At 35.2% G+C, this 24,569-nt stretch overlaps 1 protein-coding gene across 9 annotated transcripts in view; it reads right to left on the bottom strand.

Annotated features, from left to right (window-relative positions):
• Positions 1–24,569, bottom strand: part of DOP1A (DOP1 leucine zipper like protein A) — a 59,354-nt gene that overhangs the window by 20,870 nt on the left and 13,915 nt on the right. For 5 of the 9 annotated variants that reach the window (XM_079326664.1, XM_079326671.1, XM_079326665.1 and 2 more), the window contains exons 4-18: positions 23,431–23,601; positions 21,920–22,109; positions 21,229–21,327; positions 20,087–20,186; positions 17,632–17,741; positions 15,584–15,692; positions 13,216–13,336; positions 12,399–12,518; positions 10,677–10,791; positions 10,237–10,266; positions 9,595–9,828; positions 6,742–7,366; positions 3,571–3,845; positions 2,801–2,957; positions 698–794 (exon numbers count right to left, since the gene is read on the bottom strand). In XM_079326664.1, coding sequence (XP_079182790.1) covers positions 698–794; positions 2,801–2,957; positions 3,571–3,845; positions 6,742–7,366; positions 9,595–9,828; positions 10,237–10,266; positions 10,677–10,791; positions 12,399–12,518; positions 13,216–13,336; positions 15,584–15,692; positions 17,632–17,741; positions 20,087–20,186; positions 21,229–21,327; positions 21,920–22,109; positions 23,431–23,601 — 2,553 coding nt within the window. Of the gene's footprint in view, positions 1–697; positions 799–2,800; positions 2,958–3,570; positions 3,846–6,741; positions 7,367–9,594; positions 9,829–10,236; positions 10,267–10,676; positions 10,792–12,398; positions 12,519–13,215; positions 13,337–15,583; positions 15,693–17,631; positions 17,742–20,086; positions 20,187–21,228; positions 21,328–21,919; positions 22,110–23,430; positions 23,602–24,569 lie in introns of those variants that run through there. The other 4 variants (XM_079326669.1, XM_079326670.1, XM_079326668.1 and 1 more) reach the window with 3 other exon arrangements.

The raw sequence follows: 24,569 nt of genomic DNA, 5'->3' as shown, positions 1-24,569 counted from the left end.
CCATTAATGCAATGAGTGACAGCATAAGACAAAGAAATAAACTTTTTACTCTACTCCTCACAGCTAATAATTTTGTATGCAATACAAAATCTAAATAAATACTTTTCTACAACATCTGTGCTAGCTGAGGAAGACAAGTGTAGTTCAGAGTTCAAATCTTCACTCCTTTCTAAGAAGAGAGTCCAATACCAAAACACAAAATAGAAATTCTCTGCTGCTGGATTTCTTACACAAAACACAGATTAAACAATGAAACTCATACTTTAGCAATTCCTTGCAATTTTGCTTTTAAGTTTTTTTAGTTTTACTGTTACTTTCTACTTAATTTAATTCAATTCTGGGTTGATCTTTCTCTATTGCTTCTGTTTTTATCAAAATACAGCAAGAAATCAGATACTAGGCTCAATATACACCACAGTGATTTTAACCTTGGTGATGGTCAATAAATATTGTGATCATTCCTTCCCCAAACTCTTAATAGCTTGCATGAAAAATTTACAGCTTACATAATCAGCACTGTGAAAACAATTTTGTCTAACACAAATTCTTGTCCACAAATTGATTTGTCATCTTTCTTCCTTCCCCTCACAGCACACTGTAGTTTTTCAATTTTTAAACACTCTATGTTGCCAGTATAATACTATCAAAGATTTTGAAGTAAAATTTATTCAGCTGAATCAGACTTGCAATCACCAACCTGTCAAAGGTGCGGCCAAAGGAAGAAGATTTGTTAATATGCAGATCTCGTGTGAGATGCCATAGCACTGCAAACTTGGCATGAGCTTCCATTCTTACTTTCTGTGGACCAAATAATAAGTTAGATCTGTCAGAATGTAACAACTTATGATAAGAACTGGAAAAAGTCACACAGCATCCTAAATGATGTAAGATATTATGAAATTAACTTTTATGATTATGTGTTTAAGTACTATTTTTTAATCTTAAAAGTAGTAGATGCCAACAATAGGTATCTGTGAGCAATTTAGTACCATGAAAGGATTCCCTTCATCGTACCTTAAAGTTTAACCTGTTTTTTTCTAGTCAACTTATTTTTGTTCTATTACTGCCATACTAGAAAGAAACAAAAATTTTCTAGCTAGACATGTAGATGGAGTTCTTCATTAACATGTAAAATTTAGCTCTGGAACAAACTGGACAAATAGGACATGCTTACTGTCCAGAGGATTCATAATGACTAGAAATAATAGGCAAACTATCATAGAATCATAGAATATCCTGAGTTGGGAGGGACCCACAAGGATCACTGAGGTGAAGCTCAGGATATTTAATGGTAAAAATGGTATAAAGTAACAATTCTTCTGTTTCTCTCTCTCTCAGACTGAGGCTGATCCAGGCAAAGAGTTATTCCAGCAAGGCCGCACACAATAGTAAAGATAATTATATGATTTGAACACATGTATAAAAACAGCTTCACCCAAAAGACAAGGAATCTAGTAAGCATTTGTAGGTGTGAACAAAGCACAGCAATCAGGACAATTACACCAAATAAATAATCAAAATTACTTTAAGTACTAGAGGGCTTAAACTAAATTACTAGATGATAAACAAAGAGGACAAAGATTTTCACTTGCTTGTTATTAGAATATATGGTTATAGGAAATGAACAGTAGGTATATTTACCCTTAACCAAAGTGAAACAAAACTAAAAACTGTTAAAACCACTGACATTATGGCATACTTCCAGACTTAGTTTACATCATACAACTTAAAAAGCTTTGCAGCAGCTTATTTATCAATATCTACCAATAATGAAATTTTAAGTAAAAGCTATGAAAATTATAAAAAAAAGATTTACAGTTCACATTAAACAAACTAAAAATAAAACAGAACAACCTCTCCACACCAAAAACAAAAACCAAGAGAGACACCAGCAATTTAGAATGTAAAGCAAACGTCACTTGTATTTAGAAAAAAAATGCTTCTCACAGGAAAATAATCCACAACACTGCTGCAAAACATATAGTTACACAAAATAATTCACTGACAGTTATTGAACAGAATGAAAATACCAATTCCCAAACACATTGGGATGACTCCATATAAGCCAGCCCTTGCAGTCTATGCTGTGAAGATGTAAGAAATTACTGTTTTCTCAGAAAGGCAGGCAGAAATGAGAAAGTACTACATCCAGTCACAGCAGTTTACAGACCACCCTAAGTAACACTAAAAATATTTTTTAACTACTAAGAACACTAAAAATCAATTTTAACAAAATGGCAAGCTGTGAACTGCACTGATTGACAGACTGGCTCACATTCACTCTTGTTGACCTGGTAACTGGTAGAATGGCAAAAAGGTAAGTGCTCTTGAAGTCATACAACCACAAGTTGCTAGAGTGTGTAAGTAATTCCCTACCATTCATACTGTAGGAGTTGTGAAGACAGCTCATATACTTAAAATTCAAAGCACTACAAAGGCCTCAACTCAAATGTCAAATTGACACCTTCTATGTGAAATTAATTTCTAGGTGAGGGAAAAGAAGTGAATAACTATAATGATAAGAACTCCTAACAGCAAAAACTAAGCATATGCTTTAAGTATGGGAAGCATCTCATGACTTGGATAAGATATAAAGTCTGTTGCTGAATGGTGAAAAACCTCCTTTGTCTAGTATGAAACTAGAGGCTCATCACAGACCTAAAATAACATTTGAAACAACATAAGGCAACATTGTTTTTCAATATTGGAGTTATTTATACCTTCCTCTGAGGGACCAAGTCCTTTTTCTAAATATATTTCTGTATATACTTTACTATCTTTAAGTAAATACACGAACAACTTGCCTTGTCTCTGTGAGTCAGCTGCTGACTAATAACATCTTCACAAATGCTGGAAGATGGGACGAGGTTGTGCAGCTGGTAGAAGAGCTCCACACTCTTCTGATGATGCTGAGGAGTTCCATCCCCCAGTTGGTCCCAAAGAGTTAAAGCAATATGCTTTGTACATGAAAAGAAAAGTGGCAAGAGACAAGTGAATGACTATCACACCTTGTTTTACTCTATGCAACAATGGGAGACATCCCATCTGATGACATCCTATGACCAAGAGGCAATCTGTAAAATAATTCCCTTTGTATGAACAAAACACTGCAAGAACTTACTACATACAAAATTCCTGTTAAGGAGTCAGGCCAGAAATACATTTTCATGGAAATATAATTAACTACATAATACACCCTGCTGCTGATTATCATTTGCAAAAGATATCTTACATAAATTACACAAATACAAAGATTGTTTATTAGAGTCCTACATTATGCACATCTCGGTTTCATACCTATGAGAATTAATGCTGTTCTTCACTCAGGTTGTGTTTAGATCTTCAAAATATTCATTTAAACAAGGATTTTCACACAAGTGGTCAGTAAGAGAATTGCAGCAGGAAAACTTACTGTGTATTTCATTTAGATTCTAACCCAGGTTTATAACTGTTACCAAAATATTCAGCAAGAAAATTTGGTTTACCATATCAAGGATGGTAAAGGGGCCAAGACTTATTTTTCACCAGAAAGAAAATGTCTAAAGAAAACAACGAGATACTGCATCTAACCTTGAAGAAATCTGTCTTTTCAGCCATATATCTCAGATTGCCTTGAGTAAGAGGAGGTCTGATGACGACAGCCACTCTTCCCTGGTTAGGACTAAGAGGCTGAGCAGCTTCCACACTGTTCAGATTTTCTCCAGTGACAAGAGCAACAGATTGAGTCAATCCAACCAAGTCCATCACGAGGGAAATAGAAACACCCTGAACACTGAAATCGCTTGCCTGCTTGCAAGCATTCATTAAAGTCTGTAGCCACAATGGAGGCTGTACTTGTTCACAGTCTGAAACACAAATCACAGATGATATATTTATTTAACAATCTAAATATTATGGAATTTCCCTTTTGTATTCCATAATTGTATGTACAATTGTCCCTTCATATCTCAATCAGCCCATTGCATGACTTTAGGACAATGTATGTGAGAGGAAGATACTTCCTGATGTATCTTTAAATAATCCAATTAAGAATGCAATACTGTATTACATCAAACATTTAGTAACCAAAAATTAATAGAAAAATGTTAACAAGGATGAAAAAATTTTATGGAAAAGCATTCAGATGATTTTCTGCCTTAAGCAAAACTGAACATTCAGTAGTTAGCACAATCTTTCATCCATTTTTCTTCTTCACAAAATTCTTCACCAGCAATCAAATCTTAACATGCTAGATAGTAGTCTAGAGTAATTCTGTAATATATCATAGAGCCTAGGATAATATATTATATAATATATGCCGACTAATTTTAAATTGACAAAAATAAATTTGCCTGGCAATACTTTAGAAACAGAAGTCTCTGTGAAAATTGATGGTTTGGGTGCAAAATTATGAAAACTCAGTTTTCACTGCAGAAGGCTGTTTCCCCCTTTTTATTCTCCTCTCACTTTATCAAGCCATACTCTGGATTGATACTGGAAGTCTTTCTCCAAAGTTCACAGTCAACTCTAAGTGAATATTCCAGCTTTTCATTTTAGAGATACCAAAGTAACTTCTCTTAAAACTTCAAAAGAACTCTATTGATCATGTTCCTAAAATGGCAAATGCATCTACAATCAGACACAATGGAAGAAATGTTATTTAATAGGCACAAATACAGCACCCTTTCAGAATCAAGAGAAGAATGATGCAATTTCTCATTTATATCCACAGCTCCATTGGATTTTAAATACAGCTAACAATTCCAAACTGTGTTCTAGAGGTTACAGATACAACCAATGTTTTCAGCTTCACTCAATTCCCTTTTAATTTCTTCAATTAAAGGTAGCTGAGAAATTAATCAATCAGCAGAATTAAAGCACACTTATTCTAAATATTAGATTAACCTGCCTCCTTCAAATTAACAGACTGACCAGTGATTAAGAGCTATCAGGTCATATCATTAATGCAAACCTCCAAAAACACGTTCCAAATTTAGGAAACCTTCAACAAACACAGCCTCTTCTGCAGTACAAACACCTCATATCAATAGATAGGGTAGTGTGAGAATTATGGTAGTTATCTTCTTCCATTCTCTGTTCCAGTGCAATTCTCTACTATGGGAAGTATTCTCTACTATTCCCTTCTGCCCTGCCATTCTATACAACAGATGTTTACATTTGGAATAAAATCCTTCTTGTTGGTTTTACCCACCTAGAACTTATGCTTATTCCTCAAAGTTACACTGTTTACTAGACTGCAAATGATATCTCACAAATAGGAATGTTCAGATGATGAATAACAAACATAAATCCAAGACATTTAATGAAAGTGAAAAGGATTCCTAGAAGCACTGCCCTCATAGGAGGCACATACTACTCAAGCTCTACAGGCTCTCTGTTCTACGCATGAGGCAGTGATAACCAAGTACTATGTGCACCAAAAAAGTAATAAGCAAACATTTAATATGAAATTTTAGCCTTTGGAGTTAACACTCATTTGTAGGCTGTTTGGGAGAAATAAATAAAAAAACATTAGCATTTTCAGGGTCATGCTATAAAAGCACAATATTCTGAGATCGATATTTTACAAAAGGTAGCAGATCTCTGGCATTGTCATACTCATAACTAATGAACAGCTATAACCAAATTGCCTTCAGCTGACAAATATTTTATGTCTGGATGTTACAAAATCAAATATATGCTCTGCTCCTGTCAGAAGAATAAAGACATAAACAACACACCTTAAATACCACAGAAACAGAAGTAGTGATGTTAAATCAGCATACTTGCTTCCAAAACATAAAAAATCCACTCATCTCTAAGCACCACACATCACTTTGCCTTGATTTAAAAATTGCAAATAAGACAAAAAGCTGCAACTAGGAAGTTTCCTAGACAAAAATAAAACCAGAGATGACTGTGACAGTAGCCAAAATTAGTGTTACTATTTCTTGCATGCTCCAAGCATATTCACCATGAAAATATTTTAAGAAGCAACTCCCATACTGCAGATCAGAAGTGGATCCAAAATTGGAACTGTAAGTTGGAGTTTGGGTTGTTGGGTTTGTTTGTTTTTTTTACAAACTGTAAAAAGGATTGTTCATCCTAAAATGTGATAATTTACAGTAAGCCACAACTGTCAATGTTTTAATCATGTCTATATCTGAACAGTTTTATCTATCTGTGAACACATCCATACCTCACCAAAACTCACGATTATTATTGCTTCTTACTGCAATTATAGCTAGAATAATTTTTTTTCAAGAACCGTTCCTTTAATAGGAGCAAAGTAGAATTAATTGAATTTCTTAGCTGGTATGATTTTTATTGGACAGTAGTTTACAATTCCCACATATTGCCAAAGTGATCAATGTGCACATCAATCCAAAATTGATAAAAGGAAGTTAAAAAGATTTGATGTGAGCTTTGGCTATTGTAAAATATGACAAAGAAAAAATTGTGGATTCATGCAGTAAAGAGGAAGATTTAACAATCTAGATTCTACTCTCAGTCTTCTGTTTGCATATTCACCACAATATTAATTACTGTCAAATTCCATGCCAGTAATAGTCTTAAAAATCTATGAGAAAATAATTTTGTTTCCAAATGTAAACCAAATGACACAGAAGAAAACTTAGATTTGAGAGAAACAGCAAACAGGAACACACACAAAATGTGATGCTATTACTTAAATTTTTTTTTAGCAGAAAAATAAAAAAAATACTATTTTAAAAGCAAAGAACAAATGAGAGTGCAGCTTACCAACTTCAGGCTTCCCAGGATGTAATTCTGAAGTGCGGTTTCCTTCAGCGATGTAAACGGGAAAGCTGGAACATTCAAGATAGAGCTGACAAGCAGCAATAAAGGCAGGAAGGTATTCTTTTGCTGTTTTCTTCTTGTTTGCTTTCTTCACCTTAGCATCATCTTGAGATTCTCTGTCCCATTTTGTGCTCTGTCCTTGCACTCTAGTGGGGTCTGCCGGAAGCTCTGCCCCTAAGGGCTGAGACAAGGAATTATTCTGAATGATGTACAGGTTGATAAATCTGGTTAAAAACTGCTGGACATATTCCAAACAGCACTGCATTGCAGTCTTTTGGATCGTTTTCCCACTACGAGTTGCTGTCCCTTGTGTCATTATGGAAGGAGGCTGCACAATGGTCTCCTCAGAACCCACGGTTGATGCTGTCTCAGTCTCTGAGGAAGTGCTACCAACAATAGGGATTCCAGGTGTACTGTGACCTTCATTAAGTGCTCTGTCAATGTCATCATTTGTATCTGCCTGGTATTGTACAAACTCAGTGAATCCACTTTCTGATGATCGACTGCTTGGAGGATTTTCACCATCTTCAAACACATCACTAGGATTTTCAAGTGACACTGATGGCACCTGAGAAAATAAAAGTTTAATGATTGTTCAAAATAGGCTATTTAGGTCTTAGCAAAACAATATTTATTAGTGTCTTCATTTGAAAGCAACAATTGTATTCCAGAGTTTTAAGTGCATTCATACAAATATATTTTATGCAAAACAATGTTTGGTGTTTTTGTAAGCCTGCCAGACTAAACTAACATTAAAAGGAAGTTGTTTGTCAAGAAAAATACTTAAATATTATTGGTTTTAACATTTTCTTCAGATCATAATTATGTCTATTCCATTATGAAAGAAAGCTGAAATACATAGGCATAGGTGTTATTAATTTTTACAGCATCATAAATCAAATACAAAGTCGTAATCACAAAAATATATAAACTTTTCATTTAAAAACTACTGATCATTTGCAACTGGAAAGAAAATAAATCATCTCCTCGAAATGAGAAAGAGGTTGCTGCAACAACAACAGTTCTTCATGACCCACTGTATGTCTTAATTCCTTACCAGTTCAGAATATGCACAAATAGGTGCTTTTTCTGAGTCAGAAATCACCCACAGTGGCTTTTTCCACTGCTCAAGCCCTCTACAGTGTTAGTAACTGGTAGCATAATTGCTGTTTCCTGGTGAGAATGTGAGGTAGGGAAACAATTGAAACAGAAATTCACCAATCACTGCCCCTAAATACAAGTGCCCACTCACTTCTGGTCCTTCTTTTACTGGCAATGGCAGAAGTTGCCTGACACCCAACAGGCTCAGAAGTTGTTTTGACTCTAATCACTAGCTGTGTTAAACACAGAGCTTGAGCATTACATAATACTATAAAAAACTTTTTCATGAATAAATAAAAACAATGACATTATAATTTACAGTGAATAGCATCTTGCTTTACCAGAGATGCAATAAGAATGGAAGTTTGAGACATTACTGCAGAAAACAGTGAAAGCTATGTACTAAAAACTTGAAGAGACATAAATGATGATCTCATTTTACAAAATACAATCTAAAAGACAGGCATCAATTAGCTAGAAAGAATAAGGATAGGATCCTGAATATAGGATGCTGGAATTCTAACATGAGCCAGCAGTGGACTCCTTTGATGAAGCAGACTAGTCACATCTAGGACTGTACCAGCAAAAGTACTGACACCAAATCAAGGGAAGTAATTAGTCCTCTCTGCTCAGCAGTTTTAGATCTACAACCAGCATATTGTATCCAATTTTGCATTCATTAGTACAAAAGAAACTGATTTACTGAGTATGCCCAATGGAAAGTCAGCACAGGTGCTCCTGACATAGAAGGAATGGTCAGAGAGCTGGATTTACTCAGTTTAAAAGAATGCTAAGAGCTGTGGAGGGGGTGAAAACGGCTTTATTGCTCTCTGTGAGTTCCCACTAGGCAGTGGGAAAAAATGGAGATACGCCCAGAAATCCACAGTGAAAAAACACAAGGCAACCAACACAAGGTGCAACAATGGAAATTATGAATAAATAACAGTGTAAACAAACAAGCTGTACAGAGAAGTCGTGGAACTTCATCCTTGGAGATATTCAAAATTAAGACAAATATCATCCTGAGTGACATGACCTAGCTTTAAAGTAAAATCTAACTTTGAAATCAGCCCTGCTTTGAGCAGTGCCCTGCAACTGTCACTTCCAACCTAATTTATTCTATGATGCTCCTAAAGTTTCTTCAGCTGGAAAACAAGGATTTCAGGGCATGTCACTTAATATACCTCACAGAACCATAGCTGCATAGAACAAACTGGACAAAGTTAAAAGAGAAATAGCTGCTGGCTGGTTAATTTTATTTCTTTAATAAGTTATTCTAGGAACTGAACAGTGACAGTAAAATATGTGATGGGTATTAAACCAATGCACATAAAATGGGTGAGAGGAGAATTTACATATGCCTGATACTTAACCAAAATGATGAATTCTTTTCAGTCCAGTTATTTTACTTCATACTCTTGAAGTGCATTACAAACTTTAGTTGATTAGCTCTTAGGCCCTGATTCTGAAGTGATTTATACATATATAATATTAAATCTGGGAAAAAGCCCCTAAGAATCAAGAAATTTTACCACAAGTGTAAGTTATTTTGATAACTTACAGGTTTCAGATATATTGTGGTATCTAAATCTAATCAAAGTCTTGTAGGGTGTTCAACACAGGCTTAGAAAGCCCGTTTTGGTTTTTTTTCCACATAAGTAGGCATTTTCCAAGATGTAAAACCTAATCAGTTACCTTTTTATTTTCCCATTCTTTGATGGAGCTGCTGTGTCCAGTAGGAAGCTGCAGGATACCATCTGTACCAGCAGAGAGCAGTGGAGGCTGAACCTTGCTAAGGATCTTTGAGCAGAGTCTGAGAGAATCAGTAAGCTCAGACAAGTGCAAAGTATGAAGATGGCTTGTCAATGCAGAAATCATCCTGAGCAACAGCTGAGGCAAATGTTCTGTCTGTATTTCAATGTAAGTCTCCTAGTGATAGGAGTAGTAATGATAAAAACTTGTTAATTGTCACACCAAATTCCACCCTGAAATTTATTTTCTATAACAGAGCTACCCATCATTTGCTTAACTGTGTTCCAAACATACAAACATGGAAAAAGCAAAGTTAATATCTTAATATCCAAGAATAAGAAACACATGCTTTACTAAAAAAAAATTTACAAAATTAACTTTAAAGTTGGATAACAAACAAATAGAAATGTATTTAGCTCTTTTTCAAACTAGTATATATTGTTCATTACACAACAAATACATTAAAAACACCGTATGAAGGCTGAAGACTGCTATTATTACTTGATTAATCTTAAGATAAAAGTTTAAGAATGAAAGATAAACAAGCTATTAAGAACTAAAGGAAAAACAGGCTGATTGCCATACCTGACACAGCACTCTCATACTTCTAGTAGGCTTTGAAATGAGAAAGCAAAGAATTGAGGAAAGACAGCTATAGAAAAAACAGTTCCAACAGTCTTTGCTACATTAAGCAATGACAACAGAAAAAAGAAGATACATCTTATCATGACATTTAAAAGATCCTTAAAAGAAAGCTGCACATTTAAACTAGCATATCAAACTACAAAAGACTATACTTGCAATGAATACACAGAAAAGAAAATGAGGACAGACTAAAATTTTCAGGTATAAGCATCATAAAACCTATTTCAGTTAGGTCTAACCAAGAATTATACAATGAATCAAAAAGTTCTTTTAATGTCAATATATTTTCAGGAAAAGCAATTAATAAAGTATACATAGTATTTCTGCAGATTGTAAATATACAGAATCCCAATGTTAGTAATAAATAAAGCAATTCTTACCAAGGAAACAATATCCAACAAAAAATCCACTAACAAGCAGAAATTTGTTAGAGGTAACTCAGATTGCTCACTATCACCTCCAGGCCCAGTTTGAAGTCTGGCATGTAAAGTCCTCCTGCAAAATTCAAATAGGGTTTCACAATATTTCCCCAACTGCCTTACACTGACCATATTTCTGTAATTTAATACAAAGCTGTATATATTGGGGATAATCACTATAAACCAATATGCAATTTCTCATTTTACTGTTAAGTTTACTTTCAGAAAAAGCAGTAGCCAGGCTTTTGGTGTAAAACAAAGAGTCTTAATTTATAAAATAAGGAAATTCAAGCTACAGAAAATTGAGCATGGAAGAAAAAAAGCTTAAATACAGCAGCTTATGTAGGAAAAAAACAAAATAAAAACAATTCTAGAGATTTCATTAATTTATAAGGCAATTTTGTATCCATGTTGACAGGTAAACTACTTATTTGTAGTGAAATACTCAACTGCATGTTAGCTGGCTGTAGATGACTTTCCATATGTTAGTAATTCAGCCCAACACACAAAGATCAAGGCACAGACATCTAAATCAACCTGTCACACTGAGCAGGACTGCTAAAATCACTAGATAAATTCATCCACAGTTTTATCTAGCAGAGTTATGGAAATCTCACAAGAAAGCTCCACAGGTTTCACTGTTCCACTTCTTTCATAAATTTGTTCTTAGCAAATCTTTTCTCAAAGTCCAACCTTACCACTTGAGTGAGCACTTGCTGCTGTCCTCTGTAAGTACAACTACATGAACTTTGCAAATGCCCTTCAGGAAGTCATAGAGTGCCATTCAATTTCCCTCTTTGCCAGATTAAACCAGCTCACCTATCTCAACCTTCAGTGTAGTATCCTATAACTGACCAGCTTAGCAGTTTCTCTACTAGAGTCTCTTCAGCTTCTCAACAATTCTCCTCAGATGGCATGCCCAAAGCTGGACACAATATTCCACATCTCTCCTTAGAAACACTAAGTGAAAGGAAAAATAACTTCCTTTCATCTGCTGCACATGGCCCTCATAATGCAGCCCAAGAAGTGGTTTTCTTTATTTATAACAGCACAGTGTTGGCTCATAGAAAAATTCATGTCCAAGTATCTTAATACTTTATCAGATAATATCATAAGCAATAAAAAAAAATTCTACATATTTCATTTGACATCTCTGTATCATCTACCTCTTGCCACAGCAAAACCCCTGCTCTTCTGTGGGGTCCCTTTCATCCCCTACACTCCTGTTAATATCTTCAATTTTCCCTGATTTATGGTTTGCTACTTTCTCCTTATCATGCACAGGATTCCCATCCTTCATTTTCCCCTAAGGGAGCCGGACAAATGACAACACATCAGGTGCCTAGCAAATCTGCCAGTTTTACCAAAAGCAATTTGTACAATGAGTAATCCTGTACTGGCAAGACACAACAAAAACTAGCTTTGTGATCACTCTGGAGTCTCCCCTCCAGCAGAGAGCACAATTCCATCTCTTGATTTAACCCAGATGCTGAGCTTGTGAGAACTCAAGTTGCTAAGACCCACAATCACATCTGATGAAAACTGGACAAAAGACCAAAGTTAGAGGGATGGGAGGATACAGGGTAAATGATCTCATGAGACTGACTTCTTTGAAGAAAAAAGTATATAAAACAACAATTAACTTCAACTTTACACACAGAGAGATTAAATATTATCACTTACCTACAACACTCTTCAAACCAACGAGCAATGTAATCCCACATATAATAAGGCTCAAAGGAATTGAAAAGAAGATTGGCAGTTTTAATCAATTCTGCTGTTTTCTTGTTTTCTCTCAGTTTGCTGAAAGAAAATAAAAAAGAACATTTCATATTTTTATACTTTTTTCCAAGTTATATAACTACACATCACTGTGAGTTTACCCACTGTCAAGTAACAATGACAAATTATTCTCCTCTCATCCCTACAAGTAGTTGTTGCTCAAGGGCTCAGGATATTGGCAGGTTGCTCATACCAATGTCTTTTCCCAGTTGCTAGGCTCCTCCTCTATCCTTTCTTTAGTATTTGTCTTTTAACTACATTTTTAATAGATCTGTTTTTACCATAATCATTCCTACAACTATTTTCACCCCTCTCCAGCTTTGAAAACCCATCTCCTCTCCACCTTTCAAAATATTAAACTCAAATCTTGAAACTTAATACCCCACTCACCCAGCTCTCTTGTTGCAGTCTTCATTTTTCTACTACAAGAAAACTCATCAGTCCATTTTGTTTTTGAAGAATACAGATATAAAAAATATTACAATCAATCAAATAAGCATTTTTGTCATGGATAAGGAATAAGACATACCTAAATATAAAAGAAAAAATAATAAAGCCAGACACTTCACACCTTTGCACTGAACATAGAAGTTGCAATTAATGTCAATATATCCTGTATCATAAAGAAAACATGTCTCAGTCTCACAGGCTTCACAGACATGGTTCCAGCAACAAAAATGTATTATTTAATACATAATACATTATAATCATTATTTACCTGCTTAGCTGTGTGTGATCTTTGTTGAACGATGGCTCTGTCTGAAGCTCCAGTTCTGTTTTGCATTGTGTATATAATGTTCTAAACACTTCAATCAATACATCCTCTAGGATGGCAGGGCCTAGGGAGAAATACCAGCAGTCACACTCTTGCCTTGTAACACTGTCAATAGTTCACAGGTGAAAGCTCTTAGAATCATTAGCTAGCTTTGGTCACTGAAACCACAAAATTTCTTCTTGTTCAATCTCAAACTACCTGAATATCAGGAAGTTTGGTTTGTTTGCATTCCAGAAACACTGACACAACTGTAGTGCCTGGGAGTACACAAAACATAAGCAGGGTTATTTTGCCCTATGTTCAATGTGTGCACAATGGCAGCTGGATACAAACACAAATTCAAAAGCTGTGCAGTTACAGCAGTACACTCATGCTCAAGCCAACACACCCCTTTTATTAGCTCAGTAACATGTAAATGGACTTCATGGATTCTTGACCAGAGGTGGCTTCCAGTCAAACATTTTGAAATACTCCTAAGCTATCTCACACTGTTAGCATTTGGACAATACACTCAAAATGTTTAAATGCAAATACAAGATAAAATATTTTGACCATCATCCTCCCTTTTAATTTGAGGCAAGTTTTTTTTCTTTAGTCCAGGACATACAGCTAGTCTGTATGGTACTTTTTGAAAGTGTTTTTGAAAGTGTGAGATTGCATCCCAGAAAGCCAACTGCAGCCTGGGCTGCATTGAAAAAGCAAACCAAAGGAGGTGATTCTGACCTTTTTTTCTGCTCTCGTGAAACCCCACCTGGAGTACTGCATCCATCTTTGGGATGCCCAACATAGGGACATGGACCTGCAGGAGCTGGTCCAGAGGAGGGCCACAAAGACAGCAAGTGAGTGGGAACATCTCTCCCATGAAGACAGGCTGAGATAATTTGGCTTGTTCAGCCTGGCTTCAGAGAGATCTCATTGTAGCCTTTCAGTACTTACATAGGGCTTATGAAAAAAAAAAAGGGAGACTTTTTATACATGCAGAGGGTAATAGGACAAGGGGGAACAGTTTTAGACTAAAAGAAGAGAGATTTAGATTACTAGGAAAAAAATCTTTATCCAGAGGGTAATGAGGCAGCGGAAGAGGCTGCCCAGAGAAGCAGTGGATGCCCCATCCCTGAAAGTGTTCAAACCAGGTTGGATGGGGCTTTGAGCAACACCATCTAGTGGGAGGTTTCCCTGCCTGTGGCAGGGAGGTTGGAAATCGATGATGTGTAAAGTCCCTTCCAGCATAAAACATTCTATGATTTTATAAAATAGCTCCTCTTTTGGATTTGAGCTAAACCTCAATTTTGAAGAAAAAACTCTCGAGTTATTTTTGAAAGGAATTTACAAAGTAATCCTGCTTGAGATATCATTTACTTTGTGTTTCCTAGCCTCATTTACCTGCTTTCAGTACGAGTAGGCTCATGGAGTTAAGCAAAAATCCTTCTAGCTTATTATATCTCATTTTGCTGAAAGAATCCTCAAAGCTTTGCTACTTCATGAAATCTTACCATACACATTGTCTCTGAACGTTTAGACTGATTCCCAGAAATCACAAATTACAAGACAGCAAATTTCTGACAGATATTTTATTCCTTGTAGTTCCTCTGTCCTAACCAAGTCTTTTCTTTAATTATTGTACTTTTATGGTTTTATTACCCTACTCTCAAAAATATGATAATGGATTTTAAAAAATCATTTTGATTTTTTCAGTCACCTTCAAAACTATATTTCAAAGAAAAAGACAAGATATCCAAGTCTCAGCTGTAAATACTTTGTCCCATAGTCCTCAGCATTCATCTGCTAAAGAGAACATTTAAACACTTTAAATAAGAGAAAGGAAAATTTAAAAGAAACACACAAAAAAAAAAAATCCCAACAAACCACCTACACAACCAAAAACAAATAGCTTCCTCTGAATAAGTTCTTCTGAAAAAATTTAACTGTTTTCTTGTTATTATCTATCATCTCTGTGTGTATATTAGAAGAAAGAACAGGTTATTCTCAAAAGCAATAGCTAGGATTTATAATAGTAAAAGTCATTATTTGATGAAAGAAATAAAAAATATTCAGTTCCATTTCTTCTAACATGCAGTTAGTTCTATGACTTTGACTCACTGTTTCCTGTGTAGAAAGTAGAAGAAATGGTAAGAGGTAAATCTGATGAATGCATTAAATTAAATACAGAACATAGATACAGCTTGGAAGATCCAAGAAATCTGGCTAGCCTGCCCATACTAAGCATATAACTTTTTCAATTTGATAAAAAGAGAAAAAATTTCAAAGCAAAACCACATGAAACAATTTTAAAAGAATAAATGAAAATTACCTAGTTCAGGCTTATCCAGCAAACTGATAAGAATTCGAAAAGGCTTTAAGTCTTGCATTAATGTGCTTTCTTCTCCCTGTCCATTAACTTGCAATATTCCAACCATTGCCTACAAAGAGCAAAAACTTATCAGGAAAACAAAAAGAAAGCTAGAAAGCAATAAAAGGGAAAATTCTTTGTAATGGAGACCACTATTTCATCTCAATGCAGCTCAGTCTCCCATTGTTAAAATCTCTGAACTTTATCTTTCTGTGAATAGTTCTGTGGAACAGAACTTGGTAACTTTTATTTTATTTAAAATCAAAATAAAGTATTATAAGCAGATAACTCAACACTTCTTAAGAATAAAAGAGAAGACATGAACACTAGTGAACAAATTATTGGAAAAGATAAAACAGGTAGCTATTAAGGGCTTAATAAAACACCATCATGTCCTATGATATACTCACTTACATGGATGAAAACTTTCTTGACTAAACAGCAATGAGAACTTTGATATAAATTGGAAGACCTGCCAAATTTAAAAAAGCCCCATGAGACAACCACAGGTTTTGCTTAGTTTTCTGCCCAGCTGATTTGATTGTCTGAACTAGTTTGTTTCTTACATGGTTTAAAAAAAAAGGACAAAAGAAAAACCGAAAAAGATATAAGAAAGAACAGTACCATGAAAACCAGTTTGGCCTTGCTATCTGCTACAAATCAGGTATTATCAGCAAGTACTTTAAAAGCAGAATCTTCTGTACTTTCATATGTCTTTAGAAGGCCAGAATTTTCAGTACATTGTATTTGTGAATGAGTTGACCGGATAAAACAAAATACAAAGAGACTGCCAGAGAAGGCAGAAAGGAGCAATGCTTTTAACATCTTTTAAGAGGCAGTAGAAGGTTTTAGAAGCCATTTGTAATTTGTATTATGTATAGGCAAGGCACTGATTCAAATGTCCTTGCTCTTTTCAGACAGAAAAGTTTTATTGACACAGATTAAGTTCAAAAGATGGACAGATTTAAAAAGACTATAACCATGCCTAAATAATGCTGAAAGCTCACCACTTTTTTTTTTTTTTAAACAAGGTAAAGGTGAAACTGTTAGCTCATTCAGGCCTCTCCTTTACATTTGAATAATTTCTGAATCATCTGCTAAGGAAGGCAGAAGGGTGATAAGCACGAGAGAGTGCCAACGAGGTCCTTACTGCTGAAATATTGCAATTCTGAGGTCTCTTCCTCATCAGTAGAACAGAAAATCTCACAACTTTCAGATAAAACTGAAGGTGCTAGCTCTGTGCTGGGTGTCAGCTTTGACCTGGGGTAAGCTGAATACTCTTGTGTCAGCTACTACTGTTAGAATTGCCATTCTCATTCCCATACATAGCAACACAGTTCTGACTCAGAAAAATCCTGACCTTTTCAATTTGCCTTAGTGACAAAATGTCTTCCCCACTTCAAGATCCGACTCACAGCAGATTAAAAGACATCTGTATTTCAATTACTGTGAGAAAAGCAGTACAGTTCTTAGAACCAGATCTCAACTCACATTGCAAGGCTTTAAGGGTAAACTAGTTTAACTGCCAATTTTCTCAACTATTCCAGGATGCCAACAGGGAGCAGATGATGCTCCATTTTCCTAGCAGGGAGAAAGACCCTTTTAACACAGACTTTGAGTGCCACTTGATAACTTTTTTTCTGATCCCAAAGATACAGAGGAGTTTCCTATTTACAGGAGAAAATTCTCCAATTCAGTTTCATGAAAGAACAGGTGCCAGTGTACTGCGTTCATTATCAAATAACATCCGTGTATGTTTCAGTCATTGTGGAAAAGTAGAGGAAGAAATCTAATATTTGTTCTGTTCATTCTGCTATTCTAGAGAGACACATTATTTCATGTCTTCTTTTTTCCAGTGAGAAAGTTTTAGAAGAATAGGACACAAGTAACACAAGATGACAAGATTACATTGTCACATTGCATCTGCACCTCAAAAGATTAAGTTGGAGCAACTTTGATCAGGATCTGTTTATAAAAACATACTTCCCAATAAAACACTGTATAGCTACCTGGACTAACATCTCCTTAGAGAAGGTGTTGAAATAGTAAGTAGCATGCTCCTCGGGATTGCTGTGCCTTGTACTTCTGGGTCCTACAAGGGCACCATTGTTATCAAAACCTTCAAGCAAACAAAGGACAAAGCAGATAAATATTTGCAGTTTAATAGAATATATTGCCAATTTCTTTAAACTGGAAAACAACACACTAGCACTGATAACTTACCAATATGAAGTCCAAGTCATGTTGGCAAGAAAAAGATGATTTTATAAGTTTAATATGGGAAACTAAGTTATACTTTCACACAACCAGTTCACACACAAATAAAAAAATTAGTTTTATGTAATATTATCAACCAATTACTTCTTGTACAAAAGAAAAATTTTCACAAATGCTGCAAAACCCACAATCCTTAAAAAAACACATGACCTGTTGCACAAAAACATTTCAATATTAATGATAACACAAAATTCAGTGTTTTATATATAGAGAGAAATCATCAAAACACACTGACATGACTAAGGCACATAGAAAGAAGATTTTTTTTTTTAATTCAGAATTACAGAAAGGAGATGGACCTTTGTATTCTATGTTTCTTTTCTTTTCCCAGTAAGTTTTTAGTTGCACAAAAAATAGGCTTAACAAAGAAAAAAATCAATTGGTTAACAACATTTAAGATAACCTGATTTAAGGAGATGTATATGATTTCTATTCATAGAGAATGTTAATAGGGCACCTCTAGCTGTAAAACAACAGGAAGAAATAGCAAACACCAGAATTCAACAATGTCATACAGAGCAACAGAATTCAGACAGCCTTCCAATATAACTGATCTCCACCTGCAATGTTTATATTAGGAATAGAATATCAGGATAATAGAAAAGCCACACAACATCCAAAGAAAAAAAAGCAAAAATCCTATATTGTCAAAAAGTTTGTCCAAATATATAGCAAATAGAGGACGTAGCTGTTCCCAACACAGGACCTGGAAGTCACTGTAAAAGTATTCTCTGAAGCTGTATGGGTTCCAGTGGACACTATGTTCATGAAATAGCTGTAAAAGAAGGTTCCAACTAAAAAAGCAGTACGATATTTTAAATACACAAAATACCTTTTTCAATAATAGCAAAGGACATATCTAATCCATCAAATTATGATGAAACATGACTGCACTGTTTAATTTAAAAACTATTTCTTTCCCAAATTTAAAAATGCAGGTATGAAGAACAGCATTGCATTTCACTGCCTTCCTTTAAAAGATTAATCCTTTGCAAGTCAGTGTCTTAAGGAATGATTAACCAAAGAAGCCAGGATTTTCTCATATTTAACTTCTAAACCCCTTCAGCTCCTACAGCAACATAACCAACTCTCTTATGCAAAACACTGCTGCTGACTTCTTCCCTCACTTCATAATTTCAATTCTCTTTCAGGGTTCTTTGCTATTCAAGTCTTTTCTCCCCAGTCCCCACAGGCCACCTGCCTCTGACATCTTAACTATCAGCTGGGAAAGGTGCAAGAGCTGCTGGAAAGGGTTCTGGGTAGCCTGAGACACACAAATGTAGCTTGCTGTGAGCTGGGCAGTCAAACAAAGAGAGTAACAGCAGACTGCAAAACATAACAAGTAGAGAAGCCACTTCATGTCTCTCCATTAAGTCTGCAGTTCCTTGGACACACTTAGGAACTTCCATGGTTTTGACTACTTTCAAAATGGGTTTAAAGAGTAACAGGTCAGATTCATGTGACCACAGGCTTCATTTTCTTAAAATAACAAGGCTGAATAAGAGTGTTTTCTAAAATTTCCTAATCTCTGGTCTTCTAACTATTCCCTGAATAGTTAAGAGCCTTCTAATAGCTAAAATTCTTTGCTACCCTCTTCTGATTACCTGCTGGTTTCATATAAAAATGTAAATTTGTATTGTATTGATTTTATGTCATTTGGTAGAATTGTATTCCCAGTTGATCAATTTTTACTCCAGAAAGGTGTTGAAAAGTGATTGGTGAACTGTTAATTCAATCACACTAAGACCTAATGAAGTTCAAAGCTTGCATACTGAAACTATAATATCAATCCTCTTCTGCATTCTTTTCATATTGTCTATACTGTTGTGCTATCATTTACATTCTATATTGCCTGTTCTCTGTTTTCTCCATTCTATGTTTTTAGAGAAAGAGTTTCAGAGTGCCTATTTCCATGAGCCAGCTACACCAGGCTCTACCCCTGAATGTGGCCCTTAATTGCTGCAAGAGGAAAATGCACCAACAATTTATATGACAGGAATGAGTTCCAGGACGACATTTTTCATCTTCTATGTGCATGGAAAGAGAAAGTGCCTTTCTTTCTTATGAAAGACATATTTTTCATTTCATTTTTCCAAGATGCTTTCTATAGAGTAGTGCAAACACTGCTAAGGAAAATACAATCCTTCCTCCACTTTCAGTGGTCAATGGAATGAAATACAAACCTACCTAGAAGCCAAGCATAAAGCCTTCGGTTGAGTGACATATCCCTGCGCAGCACTACATGAAGGGCTGCTGACAAAATTCTGATCATGTCTGGACGTGTTGCCTGAAGAAGTTAGAAATACTGTTAAATTTAACTATTAAAAGTAACACTTTTTCTATGTTAGCAGCTTAATGTTCATAAAAATCTAGCTAGGTTCATGTTTTGACATTTCTGAATTCAGCATAGTAGAAGACAATATGATCTTGCTCTTAGGAAACCAAACTATGATTATTGTTTGGAACAGACACTGTATAATAACACACACCCTTGAAGAACAGCAAAGATAACAGATTTGACCAACAGCTCATTTTTGTTACAGCACATTTCATTTTACTACAAGGCAAAAGCTTTGGAAGAAAATTCTTAAAACCAAGTTAAAGAAATTGAGGTACTTTTTCAACTACTTTAAGTGCTTGTGTAAGTCTTAATATTGAAAATTTGCTGTACTGATAACCTCAACATTTCAGTATCTAAATAGAGACACTCCAAATACTCCTATAGTAACTGATAAATGTGAATGAATCATTTCCACAAGCAAGAACACAGTTATTTTTTACATGAAAGTGCAGGCTTTTCCTAATTTCTAACAAGATGAGAATCAATCTTGTATAATTTTTCCTCTAGGAGTTATATAATTCATGATCATTTAAAAACAGGACATAATTTTTTTTTACTGTATTTATTGTTAGTTATCTAGAAGTTGTAAGGTCTATCTCTCACTACCACTAGGGCTAACCACTCATCCAAAACCAAAATCCATTTTCAATTCCCTAGTGTTCTGAATCTGTTGTGCTAAGAGGATTAACTTCTGCAGATTTTGAGCACTGGGAATTGGAAACTTGCAAATATACAGGTAATTTGCTTTCTCATCAAATTACATACATAGAAGTTAACTTTAACTGCAAAGTTCACACATCAAGTTAAAAAGCAGAAGAGCAGAGATCGTGACATGAGAATAGCCAAACCTATCAGAGAAACACTTATGTGTGACTCTGTTGGAGCTTGAAGAAAATCATTAACAAAACCCAACCAAATACTGCTACTGACTTAAGAAGTGACATACATTTAGGAATTTGTCAATTCATCCCCCATGTTAATAACCTACCTGGCTCATGTGGAAAGGAAAACAAAAAAGGATAAGGTCCAATGTGCTCCTCTGTACTAAAACACTGGTATCTTGCACTGAAGTGCTTACTGCTTCCACCTGAAGTAATGGTAGAACCCCCCAAAATAGTTATTTATTATTTTAAGGAGTTAGATATAAGACAGCACTCAAAAATAAGAACAGTTATTTATAAATAATGACAAGTACTAAATGAAATTATTTTGAATAATGAAACAAGATAAAACAGGAAAATAAAACATTTCACCACTAAGGAAACGGAATCAAAAGATTCCCTAAACTATACAAACAGATTTTGTATTTTTATATGACCAATGAATATCTTAAATTTAAAAGACAAAATTATTCTCTAGTTAAACAAAAAAAAAAAAAGAAACCAAAATTTGCAACAAAACTCAGTCACTTTTAGCCGAAGCATATAATGAATGGAAAGTCTTACACAAAACTTAAGCAGTTCTGATACATTAATTCAGCTTTGAAACAATCCTATCATGCACCAAAACATCATTTTAACTGGAGCTGTAATAAACATGCATTTTTATCTCTTCAAAGGCTAAGTTCAAAGGTAGAGAATACATCTAAATCCCTTTCCCAAAATACATTACATAATAAGTAAGTAACTTCAATGTTGTTACTTGCTTATTAGAAGTCCATTGTTCCATTAAACCATTACCATTAATTCAATGTCACTGCCAATTATGTAGAGTTGATCCTCCATGGACAGCTTCCTGTTCAGATGGGAGAGGACATAAGTGATGCCAGGCAAGCGAACAGCAGGGCTGGTGAGGAGGCTCCCCCAGAGAGCACTGTAGAACGCTGACTGATCCACAGCTGAAGCAACTTTCTCCAGCAGTGTGTTTGTTCTGCAGTAAAACCAAGTCAGCTGAATCAGGGCATCTATCACAGCTTTTGCCCTTCCCCCCAATTTTAATAAGTATCAAACTTAATTCTTATAGGAAGGTCAAAGCTTCCTTTTAAGAGGCCCAGAGAGGCCCAGTTATACACTGAACTTTATTATGCAACCTGAACAGAGCAATCCAGCTAGCAAGCCCGTGGGCCAATCTGGCTTGCAAAATGCTTTTGGCCTGCCCACAGCTTCTCCTCATGTATTCCTTATGTACTCCTTATGTTCAAAGAGCCAAATAACTCCTTCATCTGCTACTTAAAGCCAAATGCTGCTACAGACAGAGGTTTCAGACAGACAGCAGGAAAGCATAGCTACTGAAGAAAAGAATCAAAGCAGATGGCTTTTGCCCTCTCATTCCTTGCACTGAGTCCTTCTGGTAATAAAAAGGGCATAAAAATACCCCAATTCTTTGAGCACAAGCAATACCTTCCCCTGGCCTCATTTCCTCCAACTCAGGTGGCAGCACCTCTACACCCTATGGAAGGCCCCAGAAGGCAAGCTGGATAGACCTTGTTCCCTGTTGTAGTGATGCCAACTACACTGTGCTGGTGTCTGCCTACACAGAAATAGAAAAAGACAGTGTTGAATTGCTCTTCTCATACAAGTTGTAAAAATTCAAGTTTCTGAAGTTGGAAATATCAAAAATATGAAAGCATGAGAACAATTCCAAGAATTTTAGGTGCTGGAGTATAACGTCATCCTTTAATATGTTAAGATGCTACCTCAGTAGCCCAGATGCTGCAGTTATGTGTGTCAACCCATATCAAGAGTCCATAATTGTTTAAGTTGGAAAAGACCTTCAGGAATAGTGAGTCCAACCCAGCACTGCAAAATCCACCATTAAACCATGTCCCAAACTGCCACATCTACACAACTTTTAAATACCTCCAGGCATGATGATTCCACTACTTCCCCAGGCTGCCTGTTCCAATGCTTGACAACCTTTTAGGTGAAGCAATTTTTCCTAAATCCAATCTAAACCTCTCCTGGAACAACCTGAAGCCATTTTATCTCATTCTATTGTTTGCTACCTGAGAGAAGAGACTGGCATATAACACTAAGTCTCCTTAATGCCAATTCCCTTTCCACAACTACTAGCAGGAACAACTAACAGTTAATTTGTCCTAATTAATGCTAAGAACCTCCTACCACACCATTCTGTTGCAATTAATATGATATGACAGCATCAAATTAAAAAGCAACCACCTTAAAAACAATAAAATCCACATATAAGTATTAGCTCAAGCATAGGAACTTATTAACATAAGTATCCTTACCTTTCATAATATTCTGATCCCTCCTCTAACCCAGGCAGAATCCCAGTCAACAGTCCTTGCAGTCCTGGTTTCAAAGTTTTCCCCAAAGGGAGGTAATAAATCTCATACAGACTCAATAATGTTGGCTTGACAGACATAGCAGCATTGGCAAGGAGTGGAAATAGTCCAGAACTGTGAAAAATAAATTTTAATTTTTTAAAAGAAGCTTCTCATGTAAAAATGTTATTTTTCTCTAAAGACTGCTACAGGCACATCCAATATATTTATTATAAGCATCAGATTTTTTATCTTAGAATTGTGCATAGGCATAGACCACCACACAATATGACTGCCATTAGATGGACAGGTTAGTATCCCAAGGCTAATGTGATCTTTATTACTATTGTGATAACAAGCACTGAAGGCCCAGAGATGATGGTCTTTCAACAATAAAACAAATATGACAAACCAGAAGCATCTCTGCATAACAAAATGTTAATTTTGCCCATATTGAACCACCTCACATTGAAAATTGTATTTAAAAATAAATTTTCTTTGCTCTTATTAAGGAACAACACAATACTTGATAAGAACAATTTGAGGAGATTTATAGAAATAATTTTCTGAAAGAAAAATCATGGTGTTTTACTTCAGCCAGTAACCTTGAGATAAAATTTAAGGTATTTATACTGTTAAGTGGCATCAAAGTATATATTTATTTCAGAAATTCAGTCTGAAAACAGCTTCTAAAACTAACAATAAAACCTATTCACAATACTGTTCATAAAACAGCCGGACTGAAAACACTGAAAGTATGTTCTGAATTTACTTGAATCTAAGTTCACAAAAGTTACAAATGTGATCTCCCAAGAAGTTACATAGATATGACTGCTACTAAATATCATCAATTATTACAAACTGTACCAATAATCAAATGCACATGAACACAACTTCAATTTTCAAAAATCATTGAGGACTCAGGTTAGAAGACCCTGATATATGAAGAAGAAAAATCAAAGAACAATAAAAATAAATAATTTTAAGGAAAGAGTCAAAATGTACACCTACAAATCTACGACTAAAAGAAATATCTATGTAGATAGGATATTGTCCACGATAGAGGAAAAAAAAACCCTATAAAACTCATTCCAAAATACAAG

Source organism: Erithacus rubecula, assembly GCF_903797595.1.
Source record: "Erithacus rubecula genome assembly, chromosome: 2".
Lineage (NCBI taxonomy): Eukaryota > Metazoa > Chordata > Aves > Passeriformes > Muscicapidae > Erithacus > Erithacus rubecula.
The sequence above is the reverse complement of the archived record's forward strand: the minus strand, read 5'-3'. Positions and strand labels throughout refer to the sequence as shown.